A 22,886-nucleotide genomic window follows, 5' to 3' on the forward strand; every position below is an offset into this window, starting at 1 on the left:
TTTTTTGCTTCTACTAGCTCCTTCACGATTGCAGATTTTCGTTCGTCGCTCCCCTTGTTTTGCGCTTTTGCTTTGCTATTTCTCTCTCCTATTTTGCAAGAGGTGAAGGTTGGCAGTTTGGCACGTGTGAATTATTGGTGTACGTTAATATTGACTTACACCTGTTGCGCACAAGACATTAATACCAGCTCCTTTAAAAGGTCCCTTAACTTACACCTATTGTCCCTTAATTTCATATTTACAATTTGTTAATTTACGAAATCATAAATTAAGTCAGTGTTTAAAAATCACCTTTTGATTTCCTTAAACTTAAAAAGATCCCGTAAATTTTTATTCAGAGTTAAAATGAAAAAAGATTGTTGATATCAGGGATCGAACACTCCTCGCAGGCTGAAAGTAATATAGGAAGCATTGCAGTGACCATTGAAGCAAGGGGTATTAGCACATAACCTTTGGTAAAGTAAATTATTTTATCTATGGCTTCCATAATTGTATTAGAATCACTTTATTTGATTCTATAAAACAAATGACCCCGTATATTCAATTTACCTTGATTTCATTATTTTTTAAATGATCCCGTTAAATCAAAGGCATATAAAAAAAAGATTGAACAACTTTAAGATCTAGGTCATTCATCTGGGTTCCCAACCAGCCGCCACCATCACCGTCTTCACCACCATCAACAAACCTCCCTTCTCTTTCGAATCTCTTATTGCTTTTTCCTTCTAATATTACCCCTCTTACCCTAGATTCCGGCCGGAAATAAGAACACCAACGACCCACCGCCGTCGCGGTTTGACTCCAACAACCGCCCTTGGGTCGAAGACCACAACCGCCAAAACCCTAAACCGTAATTTGGGTTTATGAATCTGGGTTTATGAACAACATGAAGAACATAAGAAAATCAAAGTTTAATTACAAAAACTTTAATTCAAGGAAGAACGTGAAGAAAGGAAGAATATGAAGAACAGAAGAAAATCAATGTTTTCTGTGTATGAATATGAACGTGAAGAAAGGAAGAAAGGAAGAAAATCAAGAACAGAAGAATATGAGAATGGATGAAAAAAATTCAACCCAAAAATATGTTTTCTCCCTCCTGTTGAAAAAAAAATCTGAACAAAAAAATAATGCATTAATTAAGTTTATTGTAATCTGTGTAAAATTTGAAATTCAAATTTTAAATTAAATTTGAAAATTTGGAAAATTTTAAAAAAGGAGGGCATCTTTAAAGATGCCATTTCAGCCAATGAATGGCATGGAGTACAAGATTCCATGTACTCTAGAAGTACATGTAGCACCATCCCATTTTCAACACATACTTTAGTTATTGAGCACTTTTAGGCCTTTAGCAACGAAATCTTAGGATGATGCTAGGGATACACTTGGTGTACACTAGCATCTTACACACCACCTATAAAATGTTGCCAACTCATTTTTCTAAGATTCCCTTCAAATGAAATTTTCAATTTGAATTTCAAACTCAGTTTTAAAAATTCTAATTTTGAAATTCAAATATCTTTTACCTTTCCAACAAACAATAATTAATTTCCAAAAAAAAAAAAAAGAGGAGAGAGAAAACATTTTTTTCAATCTCCCTTTCACGTTTCTCTCCATCTCTTGTTCTTCCTTCTTGTTGTTCTTCGTTTTTTTTCAATGGATTCAAGTTTTTTTCTGGTTTATCATTTTTTACATTGGTCTTGTTCTTATGGATGTTATACGGTATTTTCCGCTGTGTTTTTTCCCGGGCTCGTGAAGAGGGGCAACACCACCGTAGACCGCCAGCGAAATAAATTAATTGTTCTTGTTGTTATGCATGTTCTTGGTTTCAATTAATTGGCGGATGACTTTTACCGGCGGCGGAAAAGCGGCGGTGGTGGTGGTTTATCTTGCTTTTCCTTGTGGTTGTTCGTGTTCTTCGTAGTTAATTAGGGATTTTAGGGATTTCTGTATTTTCAATTTGCTTCATTGAAATAATTTAATATGTTATTCTGATTTTAGTTATTTTGGGATTTCACTTACTGTGGGATTCTAGTTAAATTGGGATTTAAGAGTTTTTCCGATTTTAGGTTGTTCTTGTTGTTCCTCTTGCTGTTCATGTTCATTGATTTGGCCGGATGAATGGTGGCCTCTGTCGGCGGCGGAAACGATGGCTTTTAGCGATGGCGACTTTTAGGGTTCTCGAATACCTGTAAAGCCAAAAAAAATTCATTATTATGACTATAATTTTTACGGGATCATTTCAAATTTTCAGAAAATCATAAAGAAATAGATACGAAGTATTAATACAGGGTTATGGAAATCAAAAACCTTTATATAGGATCATTTTCTCTATGAGAAAACGAAAAGAGGAACTGAAGTTACTTGTTAAAAATGTTTATGATGTAATTGTTGATGTGCTGATACCCCTTGCTATATTGGTCACTGCAATGAATAAGTTTCTTAGTAATTATGAGTGTACCTGGGTTCGATTCCCAGTAAGGCCAATTGTTTTTTCAATATATTCACTTTAATTTTACGGGATCATTTTAATTTTACGGGAGCATGAAATTCATTTTTACACAATAAAAAACCTGTTAGGTTATGATACATATGACATTTACATAAATCATGCGGAAACAACCATTAACCCAGGAAACATATTATTTACACATAATCATTTAGCATAGTTTAGATGCATACTCTTTGTTGCGTGCCTTCCCTAGCTGCGCCCGAACCGAACAAGAACAAGTCTTTTAGGACTCCAAGTGTCGTCCCTCCGTAGAAAGTCCACAGCACGTCCGGATCCGCCTTAAGATTGACCAACTAGAATCGCCCTTAAGGTACTCAGAAAATTCGGCACTTTTGGGGCAAGATGGGTTTTAATTTTCTCTCAAAAAACTCACTTTTGAATACTTTGAAACTTGTATATAAATTATGACCCCTAGGCCTTTATTTATAGAGTTATGGAAAAGGAATCGTAATCCTAGTAGGATGCGAATTAATTGGAATTAGAATTCTACATGAATTCTACTTAATCAATTTATCCAATAGGAATAGACATTTAATCATACACTGACTCTTGCAGATTCAGGAATCTCGCATGAGCTCAAACTCACACACACACGGCAGCCACAAGGGCTGCCCACGCATGCGAGCAGCAGCCCACGCAGCGCGGCCCACGCATGCGCGGCCTTGTGCGCGCTGGGCTGTGGCGTGCGTGCTTGCTGGGCGATGGCCTGGCTTCGTGCTGGGCCTTCGTCCGGCAGGCCTCGTCCGATGCTAATTCGTACGATACGCTTCCGATTAAATTTCCATTTCCGGAATCTATTTCCGATACGAACAATATTTAATATTTCCGATTCCGGAATTAATTTCCGTTTCGAACAAATATTTAATATTTCCGTTTCCGGAATTATTTTCCGATTCCGGTAATATTTCCGATTCTGACAATATTTCCGTTTCCGGCAATATTTCCGATTCTGGTAATATTTCCATTTCCAACAATATTTTCCGATACGTACCATGTTTCCGTTTCCGGCAACATCTACGACTTGGATACTATTCATATTTCCGATACGATCCATATTTCCGTTTCCGGCAATATCATCGTTTCCGGAGTATTCATTTCTTGCCTGTGACGATCTTAGCTCCCACTGAAACCAAGATCCGTCGGTTCCGAATATTCATAGATGGAGTATTTAATGCCATTAAATACTTGATCCGTTTACGTACTATTTGTGTGACCCTACGGGTTCAGTCAAGAGTAAGCTGTGGATTAATATCATTAATTCCACTTGAACTGAAGCGGCCTCTAGCTAGGCATTCAGCTCACTTGATCTCACTGAATTATTAACTTGTTAATTAATACTGAACCGCATTTATTAGACTTAACATAGAATGCATACTTGGACCAAGGGCATTATTTCCTTCAGTCTCCCACTTGTCCTTAGGGACAAGTGTGCATTTCCTAATTCCTTTGTCGCTCGATGCTTGCTCTTGAACATAAGGTAAGAGTTGTCATCCTTATTATGTCCAGAGGTGTTCCTCGGTTTCAGAGTTCAACTGATCAAATAAACAGATAATCATAGCCTATGATTCATCCGAGCACGGCCATGCATTTCACAGTTTCTAGCTCTCCGAGTGGCCTTGTACAACTTTTAAGCATCTCATCCCGATTTATGGGAGGACAATCCCAATCTTGCGATCTTGAGATTAGACTTCGTTTGATAGGTGATTACCTGAGCGTTGCCTTTATAGCCTCCTTTTACGGTGCGACGGTTGGTCAACGTCAAAGCAACCAGTTCTCAAACAAGTAATCTCAAATCACTCAGGTATTGAGGATTTAGTGTCTAATAATTTAATGAAATTTACTTATGACAGACTTTCATCTCTTACAGTAAAGTTTCATAGGTCTTGTCCGATACTAGTCTTCCCAAAGTAAGTATCTATGCAAATGATTATGACATTGCCATGTCCACATAGTTCAAGAAACAGAACTACTAGTCATCTTGCATTCTAATCGTCTAACGTTTTCTATGCGTCCAATTTTATAGAAAACTCCGACTAGGGACCATTTTCAACCTTTGACATTCAAGTTCACTTGATAGACATTTCTTAGTCACAGGACTGGTCCTGACAGTCTATCTTGAATATATCGTCAAGTTGAAGGGACTCATCATTTAATAAACCACAAATTAAATGGAAAAATGAATTCCTTTCATTTATTGTGAATGATTAACCAATAATGTTTTACAAAGATTTAAACTCTAAAACTTTAAAACATTAAACAGAGACATCAAAGCCATTCTCCAATATGCTTGATTCCCATAGCTGCAGTGTGCGAGTTGTGCTTCGCTTGCGGCAGAGGTTTAGTTAATGGATCTGATATGTTGTCATCAGTTCCAATTTTGCTTATCTCGACTTCTTTTCTTTCAACGAACTCTCGTAGAAGGTGAAATCTACGAAGTACATGCTTGACTCTCTGGTGGTGTCTAGGCTCTTTTGCCTGTGCAATAGCTCCGTTATTATCACAATACAGGGCTATTGGTCCTTTAATGGAGGGGACTACACCAAGTTCTCCTATGAACTTCCTTAGCCATATAGCTTCCTTTGCTGCTTCATGTGCAGCAATGTACTCCGCTTCAGTTGTAGAATCCGCAATGGTGCTTTGCTTAGCACTTTTCCAGCTTACTGCTCCTCCGTTGAGGCAGAAGACAAACCCAGACTGTGATCTGAAATCATCTTTGTCGGTTTGGAAACTTGCGTCCGTATAGCCTTTAACAATTAATTCATCATCTCCACCATAGACCAGGAAGTCATCTTTGTGCCTTTTCAGGTACTTCAGAATATTCTTGGCAGCAGTCCAATGCGCCTCTCCTGGGTCTGACTGGTATCTGCTCGTAGCACTGAGTGCGTACGCAACATCCGGGCGTGTACATATCATAGCATACATTATTGAACCAATCAATGATGCATATGGAATCCCATTCATTCGTCTACGCTCATCAAGTGTTTTTGGGCACTGAGTCTTGCTTAGAGTCATTCCATGAGACATGGGTAGGTAGCCTCGCTTGGAGTCCGCCATCTTGAACCTATCAAGCACCTTATTGATATAAGTGCTTTGACTAAGTCCAATCATCTTTTTAGATCTATCTCTGTAAATCTTGATGCCCAATATGTACTGTGCTTCTCCTAGATCCTTCATCGAAAAACATTTCCCAAGCCAAATCTTGACAGAGTTCAACATAGGAATGTCATTTCCGATAAGCAATATGTCGTCGACATATAATACTAGGAAAGCAATTTTGCTCCCACTGACCTTCTTGTATACACAAGATTCGTCCGCGTTCTTGATGAAACCAAAGTCACTGACTGCTTCATCAAAACGTATATTCCAGCTCCTGGATGCCTGCTTCAATCCGTAGATTGACTTCTTTAGCTTGCATACCTTTTTAGCATTCTTTGGATCCTCAAAACCTTCAGGCTGTGTCATAAACACAGTTTCTGTTAAAACGCCGTTTAAGAAAGCAGTTTTGACATCCATCTGCCATATTTCGTAATCGTAATATGCAGCGATTGCTAATATTATTCGAATAGACTTTAGCATTGCAACTGGTGAAAAGGTTTCATCGTAATCCACACCGTGGACTTGCCTGTAACCTTTCGCAACCAATCTAGCTTTGAAAACTTCAAGTTTCCCATCCTTGTCCTTTTTCAGTTTGAAAACCCATTTGCTTCCAATGGCTTGGTAGCCATCTGGCAAATCGACCAAATCCCATACTTGGTTTTCAGACATGGAGTCTAATTCAGATTGCATGGCTTCTTGCCACTGCTTGGAGCTAGGGCTCGTCATAGCTTGCTTGTAAGTCGCAGGTTCATCACTTTCAAGTAATAGAACGTCATAGCTCTCGTTCGTCAAAATACCTAAGTACCTTTCCGGTTGAGATCTATATCTTTGCGATCTACGCGGGGTAACATTTCTAGATTGACCATGATTCTCACCAGATTCTTCTAAAGATCTCTGAGTTTCATCCTGAATGTCATCTTGAGCATTCTCTAGAGTTTGTTGTTCGACTCGAATTTCTTCGAGGTCTACTTTTCTCCCACTTGTCATTTTGGAAATGTGATCTTTCTCCAAAAAGACACCATCTCGAGCAACAAACACTTTGTTCTCAGATGTATTGTAGAAGTAATACCCCTTTGTTTCCTTTGGATAGCCCACAAGGATACATTTGTCAGATTTTGGATGAAGTTTGTCTGAAATTAATCGTTTGACGTATACTTCACATCCCCAAATCTTAAGAAAAGACACATTTGGAGGCTTTCCAAACCATAATTCGTATGGAGTCTTTTCGACAGCTTTAGACGGAGCTCTATTTATAGTGAGTGCAGCTGTATTTAGTGCATGTCCCCAAAATTCTAATGGAAGTTCGGCCTGACCCATCATTGACCTGACCATGTCTAGCAAGGTTCTGTTCCTCCGTTCTGACACACCGTTCCATTGTGGTGTTCCAGGAGGAGTCAATTCTGATAGAATCCCACATTCTTTCAGATGGTCATCAAATTCATAGCTCAGATATTCACCGCCTCTATCAGACCGCAGTGCCTTGATCTTCTTGCCTAATTGATTCTCTACTTCACTCTGAAATTCCTTGAATTTGTCAAAGGATTCAGACTTATGCTTCATTAGGTAGACATAACCATACCTACTGAAGTCATCAGTGAAAGTGATAAAGTAGCTGAAACCACCTCTAGCATTTGTACTCATTGGTCCACATACATCTGTATGGATTAAACCCAATAGTTCATTTGCTCTTTCTCCAACTTTAGAGAAAGGTTGCTTTGTCATTTTGCCAAGTAAACATGATTCGCATTTACCATAATCCTCTAAGTCAAATGGTTCTAGAATTCCTTCCCTTTGAAGTCTTTCTAAGCGTTTCAAGTTTATATGGCCTAATCGACAATGCCACAGATAGGTGAGATCTGAATCATCCTTTTTGGCCTTTTTGGTATTTATGTTATATACTTGTTTGTCATGATCTAATAAATAAAGTCCATTGACTAATCTAGCAGATCCATAAAACATCTCTTTAAAATAAAACGAACAACTATTGTCTTTTATTATAAAGGAAAATCCCTTAGCATCTAAGCAAGAAACTGAAATGATGTTTTTAGTAAGACTTGGAACATGGAAACATTCTTCCAGTTCCAAAACTAGCCCGGAGGGCAACGACAAATAGTAAGTTCCTACGGCTAATGCAGCAATCCGTGCTCCATTTCCCACTCGTAGGTCGACTTCTCCCTTGCTTAACTTTCTACTTCTTCTTAGTCCCTGTGGATTGGAACATAAGTGTGAGCCACAACCTGTATCTAATACCCAAGAAGTTGAATTAGCAAGTATACAGTCTATAACGAAAATACCTGAAGATGGAACGACTGTTCCGTTCTTCTGATCTTCCTTTAGCTTCAAGCAATCTCTCTTCCAATGCCCCTTCTTCTTGCAGTAGAAGCATTCGGATTCAGAAGTGGGTTGACTGACCTTCCTCTTTGCAGATTTGGCGCCAGTATGCTTAGTTGGGCTGGCCTTGTTGCCACCTTTCTTAGCATTCCTCTTCTTTCCAGATTTCTTGAACTTGCCCCCACGCACCATAAGCACATCCTGCTTATCACTTTTGAGCGTCTTTTCAGCGGTCTTCAGCATACCGTGAAGCTCAGTGAGCGTTTTGTCCAGACTATTCATACTGTAGTTCAGTTTGAACTGATCATACCCGCTATGAAGAGAATGGAGGATGGTGTCTATAGCCATTTCCTGAGAAAATTGCTGATCCAGCCGACTCATATTCTCAATGAGTCCAATCATTTTGAGAACATGTGGACTTACGGGCTCGCCTCTCTTAAGCTTGGTCTCAAGAATTTGCCTATGAGTCTCGAATCTTTCGACTCGAGCCAGATCTTGGAACATGTTCTTCAACTCACTGATGATTGTGAAAGCATCTGAGTTGATGAACGTTTTCTGCAGATCCGCACTCATGGTGGCGAGCATTAGACATTTCACATCCTTGTTGGCATCAATCCAACGATTGAGGGCTGCCTGAGTGATCCCGTCGCCTGGAGCTTCGGGCATCGCCTCATCTAGGACATACTCCTTTTCTTCCTGCATAAGAACTATTTGCAAGTTCCTTTGCCAGTCAAGGAAGTTTTTCCCGTTCAACTTCTCCTTTTCGAGAATTGATCGAATGTTGAATGAATTGTTGTTTGCCATATTAAAAACTACAATTGAAAAGAATAAACAAATAAATAACCATTCACAGTTTCTCTTAATAAACTTAAATTCTAGCATTCATGCATAATTCAATGTTTATTAAGCATTTTATTCAAGTTATGTGTTCCGGCAGGTGTGAATAAAATGATTCCAAGATCCTAAAATCATTGAAGAACTAAGCACAGTTTGTCGACTTAATCCTAGAACATCTTAGGTAAGCAAAAGCCTTTTGCTAATAGTCTAGAAACTATTCTTGGTTGATAGGTACGTCTAAGAACTTATTAGGTAAACCTATCGAATTTGCCACGACATAAAAGGACTCCTTACTTATATCGTTGAGTTTCACCAAAACTAACATGTACTCACAATTATTTGTGTACCTTGCCCCTTTAGGACCAATAAGTAACACCTCGCTGAGCGAAAACTATTACTAGATTGATGTAAAGGATATCCAAGCAAGTGTATATTTTGGCATGGCACCTTTTAACTCAATTTTTAAGTTTGGAACTTAAGGCTCTTACTATGTTGGTTAGATTTTAAGTGAACTAAAATCCTTAATCATGCAACATAATCAAGCTTTTGATCTCATGCATTTTAAGACATATTTAAAGCAATAAATAACTTAAAACATGCATAAGATATTTGTGATCTAGTATGGCCCGACTTCATCTTGAAGCTTTGACTTCAAAGTCCGTCTTGAAAATCTCCGTGGGAGGCACCATTTTCTTCAAATAGGATAAGTTATAACTAATTACAACTATTTGATGGTACGCAGACCATATTTGAATTGAAAAATAACTTTGGTGCTTTAGACCAATTACATTCAAATTAATGGTACGCAGACCATATTTTCTATCCTATTTGGGCCATACTAGTCACTTCATAACCTGCAAAACAGTACATATACAATATATACCATTCACCCATTCATTATCATGAATGGCCCACATAGCTGGTTAGTTAAAACACATTATGCATCACGTAAACATTTGCAGCAATTAATCAAGGTCACCAATAATCTACCAATTATTCAGTCCTTATTAATTCTAATCGAGTTGTTTTAACCTTAAGGATTTGTAGACCTAATCAAGAGTTTATGACTAAAAGCACTCCCACTCAAACCAATAAATTCATATGCTTTACTAATTTTAAACATAAAATTGTATTTCTAGTCTAACCGGAAACATACAAATTTAATTAAAATTTAAAGCTCATATAAATTTATAATTGAATCCAAAAATTTAATTTTAATTTCAGTCACATTTAAATTAATTTATGATTTTAATTTTAGTAAAATAATTAGAATAAATGCCATTTATTATAATTATAATATTCAAAATTAAAATCCAAGAAATTAATTCAAATTATTAATTTTAAAATCAATTAAAATTACGTGAACTGAAATTTTCAAATTAAACATTCAAAAACGATCTAATCGAAACGCAAACATCCTACGCGTTGCACGCCCATGGGCTGTACGCACACAGCCATTGCTGGCCATGTGCGCGCAGCCCATGCGCTCGTTGCATAGCTGCTGCTGTCCCATACGCAAGCCTCCGCACAGCGCCCACCGCACGCGAGCTATCGCTCGCAGCGCGCGCGCGTTACCGCGCTCGCTGGTGCGCGAGATCGCTCGCTGGTGCGCGCGAGCCATCGCTCGCTGGGGCGCTGCATCGCTCGCTGGTGCGCGCGAGCCATCGCTCGCTGGCGCGCGAGATCGCTCGCTGCGCGCGCGCGAGCCATCGCTCGCTGGTGCGCGACATCGCTCGCTGGGCGGGCGACGTCGCGCGCTGTGCGCGCGAGTGATGCTGTGCGCAGCGCTCGTGGCACGCGAGCTTGCGCTCGCTGCGCACGAGGTTGCGCGCTGTTGTGCGAGGCAGCGCGCGCTGTGGCGCAGCTCGCTTGCTGCCCACACGCGACTGCCTTGGCTCGCCCCTCGCCCATGCCCATCCGTTCATTGCTCGTGGCACACGACACAAGGCAGGGCTGCTGCCTTGCGCTCGTGCACTACGCCCTTGCTCATTGCATTCGTGCCGCACGGGCGACGAGCTCCCTTGCTCGTCGTCGCATGCCCGCATTATACAACACCCCTTAAGGGTAACACGAAGCGTCCATTGCTTCGTGCGTGCAAGTTATTTGAACGAATCGCATAAAAATTTAAAATTTATATTTAAAATTAATGACAAATTAATGAATAATATTAATTTCATAATTTTAGGGCGAAAAATCGAAAATTTATTATCCAATTGATTTCCGATTGATATGGATTCAAGTCTAGGTCATAAAAATTTAAAATTTATCGTAAATTTACAATTTTTATGGTGGTTTTTAATCATAGGTTTCTAATTAAATTACAATTAATTATGAAAATCAAATTAATTCTAAATTATTCTAATTTTCAACAAATTAATCATAATTACAAATTAGATTGCATAATTAACAAGACTAGGCATTCAAACTTGTTAAACATATGCAGTAGGTCAATCAAAAATTCAAGATTTATCAACAAGAATCGCAAATATTTAATTTAACATCTTAAATTTACGAAATTTTGCATCCGAAAAACTAAAACCTTCGAAAAGTCATAGTTAGGCTTCGAATTTGAGAATTCTGGGTTCGGCAGAAAAATACTATTTTTGTCAAAATTTTAGAATGCCTTTTACATGCGGAATTGACACAAAAATCACTCAATTCGGATGAGTAATGAAGAAACTGCCGAAAAACTGCGTACATATAATTAAATAAACGCAATTTGCAATTAATTAACAATTACGAAAATTAATCACCCCTTTTAATTCTTGCAAATTTGTAATATTTAACCATGTTCATGCAATTTAGATTATGAAAATAATAAGGGGCTCGTGATACCACTGTTAGGTTATGATACATATGACATTTACATAAATCATGCGGAAACAACCATTAACCCAGGAAACATATTATTTACACATAATCATTTAGCATAGTTTAGATGCATACTCTTTGTTGCGTGCCTTCCCTAGCTGCGCCCGAACCGAACAAGAACAAGTCTTTTAGGACTCCAAGTGTCGTCCCTCCGTAGAAAGTCCACAGCACGTCCGGATCCGCCTTAAGATTGACCAACTAGAATCGCCCTTAAGGTACTCAGAAAATTCGGCACTTTTGGGGCAAGATGGGTTTTAATTTTCTCTCAAAAAACTCACTTTTGAATACTTTGAAACTTGTATATAAATTATGACCCCTAGGCCTTTATTTATAGAGTTATGGAAAAGGAATCGTAATCCTAGTAGGATGCGAATTAATTGGAATTAGAATTCTACATGAATTCTACTTAATCAATTTATCCAATAGGAATAGACATTTAATCATACACTGACTCTTGCAGATTCAGGAATCTCGCATGAGCTCAAACTCACACACACACGGCAGCCACAAGGGCTGCCCACGCATGCGAGCAGCAGCCCACGCAGCGCGGCCCACGCATGCGCGGCCTTGTGCGCGCTGGGCTGTGGCGTGCGTGCTTGCTGGGCGATGGCCTGGCTTCGTGCTGGGCCTTCGTCCGGCAGGCCTCGTCCGATGCTAATTCGTACGATACGCTTCCGATTAAATTTCCATTTCCGGAATCTATTTCCGATACGAACAATATTTAATATTTCCGATTCCGGAATTAATTTCCGTTTCGAACAAATATTTAATATTTCCGTTTCCGGAATTATTTTCCGATTCCGGTAATATTTCCGATTCTGACAATATTTCCGTTTCCGGCAATATTTCCGATTCTGGTAATATTTCCATTTCCAACAATATTTTCCGATACGTACCATGTTTCCGTTTCCGGCAACATCTACGACTTGGATACTATTCATATTTCCGATACGATCCATATTTCCGTTTCCGGCAATATCATCGTTTCCGGAGTATTCATTTCTTGCCTGTGACGATCTTAGCTCCCACTGAAACCAAGATCCGTCGGTTCCGAATATTCATAGATGGAGTATTTAATGCCATTAAATACTTGATCCGTTTACGTACTATTTGTGTGACCCTACGGGTTCAGTCAAGAGTAAGCTGTGGATTAATATCATTAATTCCACTTGAACTGAAGCGGCCTCTAGCTAGGCATTCAGCTCACTTGATCTCACTGAATTATTAACTTGTTAATTAATACTGAACCGCATTTATTAGACTTAACATAGAATGCATACTTGGACCAAGGGCATTATTTCCTTCAAAACCTTTATATGGGATCATTGTATCTACGATATAATCAAAAGGGTAACTGAAATTACTTGTTAAAAAGACATAATTAAGTACAAATATGATGTAATTGTTGATGTGTTGATACCCCTTGCTAAAATGGTCACGACAAAGAAGAAAGTTCCCTAGTCTGATTACGCGTAAAGCCAATTTTTTTTTATTATTATGACTATAATTTTACGGGATCATTTAAATTTTAAGAGAATCATCTTTTTATTTATTTTTAGTTTGAGGAATTAGATACGGAGTATGAAATTCAGTGTTTATGGGATCAAAAAACCTTTATATGGGATCATAGTATCTACGAGAAAATGAAAAGGGTAACTGAAGTAACTTGTTAAAAAAGACATAGGTTAAGTACTAATATGATGTAATTATTGATGTGCTGATACCCCTTGCTATAATGGTCACTAAAATGAATAAAGTTCCCTAGTTTCGATTATGAGTACATGCGTTCGAATCCCAGTAAGACCAATTTTTTTTCATTATTATGACTCTAATTTTACGAGATCATTTCAATTTTAAGAGAATCGTAAGGCGATTTATTTTTAGTTTAAGGAAATAGATACGGAGTATGAAATTCAGTATTCACAAAATGAAAAACCTTTAAATGGGATCATTTTACATATGAGAAAATGTAAAGGGGACCGAAGTAATTTATTTTACATATGAGAAAATGTAAAATTAATTTAAGTATATTTATGATGAAAAAGTTGATGTGCTGATACCCCCTTGTTATACTGGTCATTGCAATAGTTAAGTTTCTTCGCAATTATGGGTACCTGCGTTCGAATCCCAGTAAGTACAAATTTTTTCATTATTATGACTTTAATTTTACGAGATCATTTCAATTTTAAGAAAATCATAAGGCGGTTTTTTTTAGTTTAAGGAAATAGATACGGATCTACGAGAAAATCAAAAGGGGAACTGAAGTAACTTGTTAAAATCACCGTAAGGCCAAGTACCCATTTGGATGTGCTGATACCCCTTGCTGTATTAGGTTACAACAAGATGTGTTGTCTCCCGTGTTCAAAATCTTGAAAGAGCAAATAACAATTTCATCGCTTTTTTTAATAAAAAATCTGTCAAGCCACGCACACACTTGGTAAGTATTCTACACGAAGAAGACCCGGCCGACCCGAGATGCTTATCACTTATCACTTCTACACTGAATAGATTAAAACAAGTATATTTTCCTTCATAAATGCATGTCCATTATCATTTTCTAATTAGATAATCAAAGAAAAACCTAAACCCTAAACCCTAAACATAAAAGTAATCATTTTTACGAACCAACAGAATCTTAAACATATATGTTCATTTATGTTTATATCTCTAGATGGTTCATTTATGTCTATATAAAGAAAAAATGAACCATCCAGAGAATCTTAAACATATAAAGAAAAACCTAGACCCTAAACCCTAAACAGATATGTTTATTTATGTCTATAAAAACACAAACATAAATGAACCATCTAGAGATCGTATAAAAATATAAATGATCCCGAGAATATAATAATATTTATAATATTTTCGAATGATATAATAGTAATTTCCATAAATCAACATTATCTTTTTAAAGCAAGACATCCACTTCCACAAACAGAACAACAGTGAGGCGATATTACCCAAGAATTGCAAATTCAATCAAGCATCAACCGGATACTACTATTCTCAATCAGGTAAATCTAAGTAATTTAAATTATTTTTTATAGTTTTTTCAATTTTATGGGGTTAGTGTTCGTTGATTCATGTAACCCCAAATGCATTGCAGATTCGCAATTGCAAAATGGCTAAGGTGAATGTAGCAAATTTTACATTTTGGCATGGTGGTAAGGTTATATTTTGGCCAAAATTACAATACAAAGATGGGGAATCCATAAATGTGAAAATGTATGAAACTCAGTTCGCAGTTGACAGTGTGTTAGCCTTGATTCGTGGGATGGGTTATGATGATTTCAAAATCAGATATGTCCCTTCAATAGGTTGTTTGCCCACCGAATTAGTTGATGTAGTGGATATGGACGATTTCAAGAAATTTAAGGAAGTGGCATTCTCAATAGGTTATATTAACATAATCGTGGTCAAGAATGTTATGAACGCGGCTGTAACGCAACCTTTAGTGTGTGATGAACAAGAGACGAAACCACAGCGACCACCTGGTGTACAGGTCTCAAACCAGGTACGGTTTATCGCTCTATTTCTTAATATTGATTCTTCTAAATATGATATTGATATTTATTAACAACGACATATGATACAAAAATATTGGTTTTTACTAATAACCTAAGGTACAAAATAAAGTACTGATATTTATGAATAGCAGATATGTGTCCCTTACATTTAATATGGAATACATGTTTTGACTTTTTTGTAAAAAAGAATTGATAATTGCAACAGTGTGCTATTAAAGGAGATGGTATACGTCGGTTTGTTGAACTCATTGGAAATTTGATTCCAACACAGAGAACATGGGTTGAAGAAATGGGGTTTAACAATTTGCTCAACTTTTCTATTACTAATATTGATCCGAGCTTTGCAAATTGGATTGCATCGAGGTTTGATCCTGTGACCTCTATGCTTAAAATAAGGGAGAACCTGTCAGTTTGTATAGATGGGGAAATGGTTGGATGGGTATGAGGCGTTCCGGGTGGCAATTATTTCTTTGACGTATTGAAGGCCTCCCGTCAAGACTACAAGGATTGGAAATTGCACTATAAGGAGGAAACAGTAAATGGTTCCATCAACGAATCAAGACTTTTCGATAAAGTATGTTCGGAGAAATCTAACAAGACCATGTTTAAGCAACACTTTTTATTCTACACACTGGGTGTGTTTTTATGTCCAATACGGAAGAGCGGTCTAATAAGTTCAGTGCATATTTACGTACTGGACAAAGCTAGAAAAGCTTACGAATACAATTGGGGTAAGTACGTAATAGAGTGGCTTATCAAAGACTTATCTAAAATTCACAAAAACATAGAGGGGCGGACGTTTTGCACATTGCTATTGGCGGTGAGTATCTAAACAACTCATTATTGTATGTTACATGTTAGAACAGTAGATAATGTACATCTTTATGTTTACAACTCATATACTTAGGATCACGCATGCTAGGAAAGTAGAATGGAACCCGAATGGATGCAGAATTTGCTGCTGGAAACAGGATGATGTTGATATGGCAATAAAGTCAGACCTTCAATCTAAGGGTCATTATGGAAAAGCAAAGGTATATTCTTATATACTCAGAAGTTGTATAAAAACATGAAATATTTCCCATATGTGTTAACCTTCATTTTACTCATTTCCTTGTACAGGCTGTTGAAGGCGTAGTTTATGGGAGCCCTTACCCAACTGCATGAGAAGATAGTAGTAGTGAATACACTTGTTTATGTAATATGTAGTAGAATGAATTGTAAATTTTTTTAGTGTGTTATGTGTATTGGATATGTAGTAGAGTTAATAGTTTCAAAGTGTGCTACGTGTATTGGATGTGTTAAATTGTAGTTGTAGCTATAAAAATGATGTTGTAGTACGTTTATAAATTACTATAATTTATGTTATTATAAAATATTTTTGTTTCTTTGATTGAATGTTGTTATAAGATTAAATCTGAATTTTGTTTAATAATAGACTCATTATATAAGTGAAAGAATTATTTACGATTTCAAAGTATCATTTTATCAAATGAAAACATTTGTTTGGTCCTATAAAAGGTCATGTGGAATTAAACAAAATCATTTTATAAAAAGAAAACAGTTGTTTAGTAAATAAACATGTCATGTAAGATTTCACAAGATCATTTCTTTAACAAACATAACATTCATTAAATCTCTAACGGTAAACTAATCCTTTATTAATTCCCATTTGAAAGCTCACTCCAACGGTAAACTTTGTAATCCTTTAAATACAAATCTTTCACAGGCACTTTCGACTTCAAAAGTATCACTTCCTTTTTTTCAGATTTCACTGTCCACATGACTGTAATCAAAGAGTTGTCACATATGGAAGATTCATCTTCAACAAATACCTCTAACCTCAGTGCCAAACGAATTGGTGGGTTCATCTTATGCGATCACAACCTGCCAGCCAAGCTTCAAGTGTGCAAAAAAAACAAACAATGCCGGACGCAAATTCTATTGTTGTTCAAATTAGAAGGTAACTCCTAAATAAAATAAGTTATAGAGTTTTATTTAATTTACTCAACTATAGTCATATACTAAAATATTCTTGTATTAGGACGAAAATTGTGGATTTTTCTGTTGTGCAGACGATGTTAACCAACTCGAAGCTCATATGTTAAAGGATGAAGTCGCACAACTAAGGGAACAATGCTTGGTTTTGAACTTCGAGGCTGAGAAACTAAAGGTTCAAAATAGGTTGCTAAATGGAAAGGTTGTCGACATGAAGACAAGTAATGACATATTACTACACAAGCTGTCCAAGAACGAAGAATATATCAACTATGAAGCTGATTTTATGTTGCTTTTTCTTTATTGCGTTGTGTCTATTTTGGGTGTTTTCTCGGTAAAATAAATCACCTCTTTTTAGTTCATCACGCGGGGTTATAATTGGTAGTAGGTAATTTAAGGTTTGTGATCGCAATATGCCTAATATGTATTATTTCTATGATTTTAGAATCCATATTTGAAGTGTCAACTTAATTTGTATTGCAAATTAGACGTGCTGATACCCCTTTGTCATATTGGTTACTTGAACGCTTCCTAAACCTCATAAAACACCAAGGTTCGAATCCTAACAAGACATTAGGATTTTGTTTTTTTAAATATCACATGTTTTATGGAATCAATATTTACATAAAGAAATCAAATACATTTTTTATGTTTTTTTCCCTATCTAAATATTGTTTGATCCTTTTAAAACAAAAAAGATTTTACGTAAAATATACCCCTCCAAAAAATTCGTGCAACTTTGATCAAAATTAAAATAGTTTCAAACGTGCATATAATTAAAAAAAATTATATCACATATTTATGGGATCAATATTTACATGACGAAATCAAAATCGATAAAACCACAATCATTATGGCTTTTATTTATCCTATGTACTACAAACCCTTTCCATGAAACAAAAATCATGTTGTATTTTTTTAAATCGATCAGTACATTAGTTTATGGGATCATTCTTTTTAAAATAATCCGTTATTAAAATGTCAAATAAATTTGTATTGCAAATTAGACGTGCTGATACCCCTTTGTCATATTGGTTACTTGAACGCTTCCTAAACTTCATACAACACCGGGTTTCGAATCCTATAAGACCTTAGGATTTTGTTTTTTTTTTAATGTTTTTTCCCTATCTAAATATTGTTTGATCCTTTTAAAACAAAAAAGATTTTACGTAAAATATACCCCTCCAAAAAATTCGTGCAACTTTGATCAAAATTAAAATAGTTTCAAACGTGCATATAATTTATTACCACTATTTCCCATATGAAGTTTAAACATCACTTTAAACACTGCCCCCCACTTATAAATAAAATTCATAATTATGGGATCAAAATGTTCAAATTTCAATTTAGGATATTTTTTTTTATATCACATATTATGGGATCAATATATTTTCAAAACTACATATTGTTTGATCCCTTTAAAACAAAATAGATTTTAGGTAAAATATACCCCTCCAAAACATTCGTACATGAACGATCAAAATTCAAATAGTTCAAACGTATATATAATTTATTAATACTATTTCCCAAAAAGTAGTTTAAACGTCACATTGTCCCTATATAAATATAATTCATGATAAAATTTCAAACTTCATCTTGGGGTTTTAGAGTACTGTAAAATTTTCTCTCCTTGCCGTGAAGTACTAGCTGCCACAAGGCCCACAACGATAGAACCGGCGGCAACTTTTTCTGGCGTATACTTCCGACTTCCATATATTGCCGGGTGAGAACTGTAACATTTTAATAACTTATTAATGTTAATTAGATATTATTATCATTTTTATATTGCGATTTTGATTTAATAGACGTAATTTGAATGATGTGAAAATTGTTAATTAAGGTGATGAATCGATATTTTCGTAAAGTAATGTTTGGGTGCCTATTATTTTATGTACTCATATTACAAAAAATTAATTTTGTAAGCCATAAGATTATATTGTCAATTCATGTCTATCTTACACCTTATCTTACAATCACCACAGTGAAATGAAGACTGATCCCCACATTTCACGCAAAGGTGTGAATATAGACCTAAATGAAGTGTTAGATGATATGGCAGAGCTTCATTTGAGTGAAGAGACATCAAACCAAGCCGTGCATGATAACGCACTGGAGAATCAGTTTAATAATGACAATGTAACTACAAATTTCAATATAGACCTAAATGAATGTGTGGAAGGGACCATTGAGTTGTCTTCAAAAGATGTGGTGGAACAGGGCGAGGAGCTTTCTACAAATGATGTTGTGGAGGAGGCTCAGGTGGACGAGGAGGCCATTGAGTTGTCTTCAAATGATGTGGTGGAACAGGGCGAGGAGCTTCCTACACATGATGTGAGGGAGGAGGCTCAGGAGGATGAGGAGGCATCCGTAAACCATGTTGATAAAATCCCAACTGTGGGGATGTCCTTTACTCCGGGCAATGAGTTTGCTGATTACTGCCATAAGTATGCGTATAATAAAGGTTTTGAGTTCTCTGTGAGATCAAGTTCATTAATAGATGAGTACCGTGAAGAAGGAGTTAACAAAAAGGGGGTAGGGGATAAAGAGCCCATGTATCATATGATGAGAAGGATTCGATTTATTTGTAACAAAGGAGCCCCGAAAAGGGGGGAAAGAACTAAAGTTACGGGGTGTAAGGTGTTTGTAGATGCGCGGCTAGAGAATGACATGATGGTAATCAAGCATTGTGATTTGTCTCACAATCATGATCTTTATCCGGATCACACCCGGCTAATGGCGAACTATCGATGTATTGATGAACAATCTTTTCAAAAGATGGTTCTGAATGATGCAGCTGGGATATCTTTGAATAAGAGCTTTAACTCGCTTGTGATTGGGAGTGGAGGACATGCAAATGTATCATACAATCACCGCGACCTGAGAAATGCAGTGAACTTGGAACGTAGGCGTACCATATTTGGAGGTGATGCAGCTGCTGTTGAAGCACACTTTATGAAAATGCATGAATTCAATAAAGACTTCTACAGTGCAATCCAAACGGATCAAGAAGAGAAGCTCTTGAACGTTTTCTGGGCTGATGCAAGGTGTCGGGCACAATACAAAGATTTTGGAGATATTATCAGATTTGATACAACTTTCCTATGCAACAGGTATTATACATGTATCCTACATGATATATATTTTTTGAAAAAACACCATTTTAACATTTACGGGATCATTAATTTTTTACAAACAGTTATAATTTTTTTTTTTGAAAAACAGTTGAACATAGCATCTGTATTTAAAATACATTAGATTATCATTTATAGGATGATTTATGTTTATTAATGAAAATTAATTAAGTTACAATTTATAGGATCGTATTAGTATCATTTATGTTTCATACACTTCTTTTTCATTTAAAACACATCATATTTTATTTTAAAGGATCATTTGTATGTACTAAATATTGAAGGTAGCATCTGTATTTAAAATACATTAGATTATCATTTATAGGATATGTTTATTAATGAAAATGGATTAAGTTACAATTTATAGAATCGTGTTAGTATCATGTATGTTTCATAAACTTATTTTTTATTTAAAACACATCATATGTTATTTTAAAGGATCATTTTATATTTACTAAACATTGACGTTCTTGATTGGATAAGTAACAACAATGATGCGAATAATATATCTTTTAACTTTATTTATGAGGTACAAAATGCCTTTTGCTCCTTTTATTGGCTGCAATCATCACGGCTCATCAATCGTCCTTGGTGCTGCCCTAATAACCCACGAGGATGCAGAATCATTTGTTTGGGTATTCGAACAATGGCTGCGGTGTATGGGAAAACCCCCAATGGGCATCATCACCGATCAGTGTAAGGCTATTGGAAAGGCAGTCCAGACTGCATTTCCTGGTGTGCCGCATAGGTTATGTGTTTGGCATATTATGCAGAATGCAAGCAGAAACTTGGGCAAGTATTTGAGCTGGAAAGAAATAGATAAAGATTTTCAAGTAGTCGTGCACGACACACTGACCATCGAAGAATTTGAGGATGCATGGAAATCCATGGTTACGAAATTTGGGTTACAGAACGACAAATGGATAAATGAAACTTATCGTATTCGGGCCAGTTGGGCCCCTGGTTATTGGCGGAGCTCATTTTGGGCTGGAATGTCATCATCACAACGGAGTGAAGGAATGAACCGCTTTTTCAAAATATATGTAGGCTTAAACACGTGTTTGATACATTTTTTTTGAAGGTTAAATGTGTTAAGGATATTCTCAGTGATGTTGTTGATGGCGATTCTAGTACGACCCCAAGATGGAACAATGTCATTCGGGTGGTGGGTCTACCGATAACAACATCATTGCCCCATACAGGCATGCTTTGTATGCTTTACCTGAATAGCCAGATTCGTGGCGAGAAAGATCATTCATTTGGTTGGATAAAGGTATGAAACGTTTTATTGACTATAATATGGTAATAAGTTGAAATGGATAGCTAACAATGACTTAACATGTAATATGCAGGAGTTTATAGAGAATGAAGAATTGCTGAGAAGGCATCTTATCTACAAAATATCGTCCGATTCGACCAACGAAGAAAAGGCGAAATTTAACAAGAACCTGCGAATCATATCTGAGTAGCCTGATCAGAATTTTGTAAGCTATAAGATACTAAAAGCTTACATGCTATAAGCTACTATATAGCCTTTTGGATATTTTGTGGGACATCAAACAGAAGTTAAACTTGCGTGAATGTTTATTTTTATCAGTGTGTATTAAATTCCAAAATCGCCTTTTGGATATTTTGCGAGAAGTTATACTTGCGTGAATGTTTATTCCATTATCGGTTTTTTATTCCTGTAAAACTGAATTAATTTTCCATATCTATTTCCTTAAACTAAAAAAAATCGACTAATTATTTTCTCAAAATTCAAATAAATGAAAAAAATTGGTCTTGTTCTATTTGTTTTTAATAAGTTACTTCAGTTTCCTTTTGATTTTGTCATAGATAAAATTATCCCATACAAAGGTTTTTTTTTATTTCTATAAAACTGAATTTCATACTCCGTATCACTCGGAGCTTGTTTAACACTAGGGCACAATTATCTCTTGTACTTATTTTTTATACAAAGTAAGAATTTATGTATTCTTGAATTACAGATCTCCATTTCATAATAAGGAACTTTATTTCTTTGTTTTGGATAGTGAATGGTGAGATTACAAGTAAAAGTGAGAAATTGATGGAAAACAAAGTTACATTTTTTTAAAAACATTAAGAAATTGGATATCGGATATATCCGGGATACCCGATCCGAAAATTTTTGGGTACCGGATATTGGATATCCGAAACTTTTTGGATCAGATACAAATATCAAATTTCACAATTTTCGGATTCGGATATCCGATCCGAAATCAGATATCCGATCCGTGCTCACCCCTAGTTTGTAGTATATAGGATAAATAAAAGCCATAATGATTGTGGTTTTATCGATTTTGATTTCGTCATGTAAATATTGATCCCATAAATATGTGATATAAAAAAAATTCCTAATTTGAAATTTTATTATGAATTTTATTTATAAGTAGTGATAATAAATTATATGCACGTTTGAAACTATTTTAATTTTGATCAAAGTTGCACGAATTTTTTGGAGGGGTATATTTTACGTAAAATCTATTTTGTTTTAAAAGGATCAAACAATATTTAGATAGGGAAAAAAACATAAAAAATGTATTTGATTTCTTTATGTAAATATTG

General features: G+C 36.1%; 1 protein-coding gene across 1 annotated transcript; it reads left to right on the plus strand.

Moving 5' to 3' along the window:
• The first annotated feature begins 19,155 nt into the window (after positions 1-19,155).
• LOC130467274 (protein FAR1-RELATED SEQUENCE 5-like) lies at positions 19,156-20,395 on the plus strand. The gene is made up of 2 exons (XM_056835744.1): positions 19,156-20,279; positions 20,392-20,395. Exons 1-2 carry the CDS (start codon positions 19,156-19,158, stop codon positions 20,393-20,395), a joined length of 1,128 nt encoding a protein of 375 aa, XP_056691722.1.
• The last annotated feature ends 2,491 nt before the right edge of the window (positions 20,396-22,886 follow it).

This window comes from Spinacia oleracea, chromosome 2 (genome assembly GCF_020520425.1).
Source record: "Spinacia oleracea cultivar Varoflay chromosome 2, BTI_SOV_V1, whole genome shotgun sequence".
In the NCBI taxonomy this organism is placed as follows: Eukaryota; Viridiplantae; Streptophyta; class Magnoliopsida; order Caryophyllales; family Amaranthaceae; genus Spinacia; species Spinacia oleracea.

What these genes read in the sequence shown, in the direction of transcription:
- LOC130467274 (XM_056835744.1), top strand. Translation starts at nt 19,156, where the DNA reads ATGAAGACTGATCCCCACATTTCACGCAAAGGTGTGAATATAGACCTA.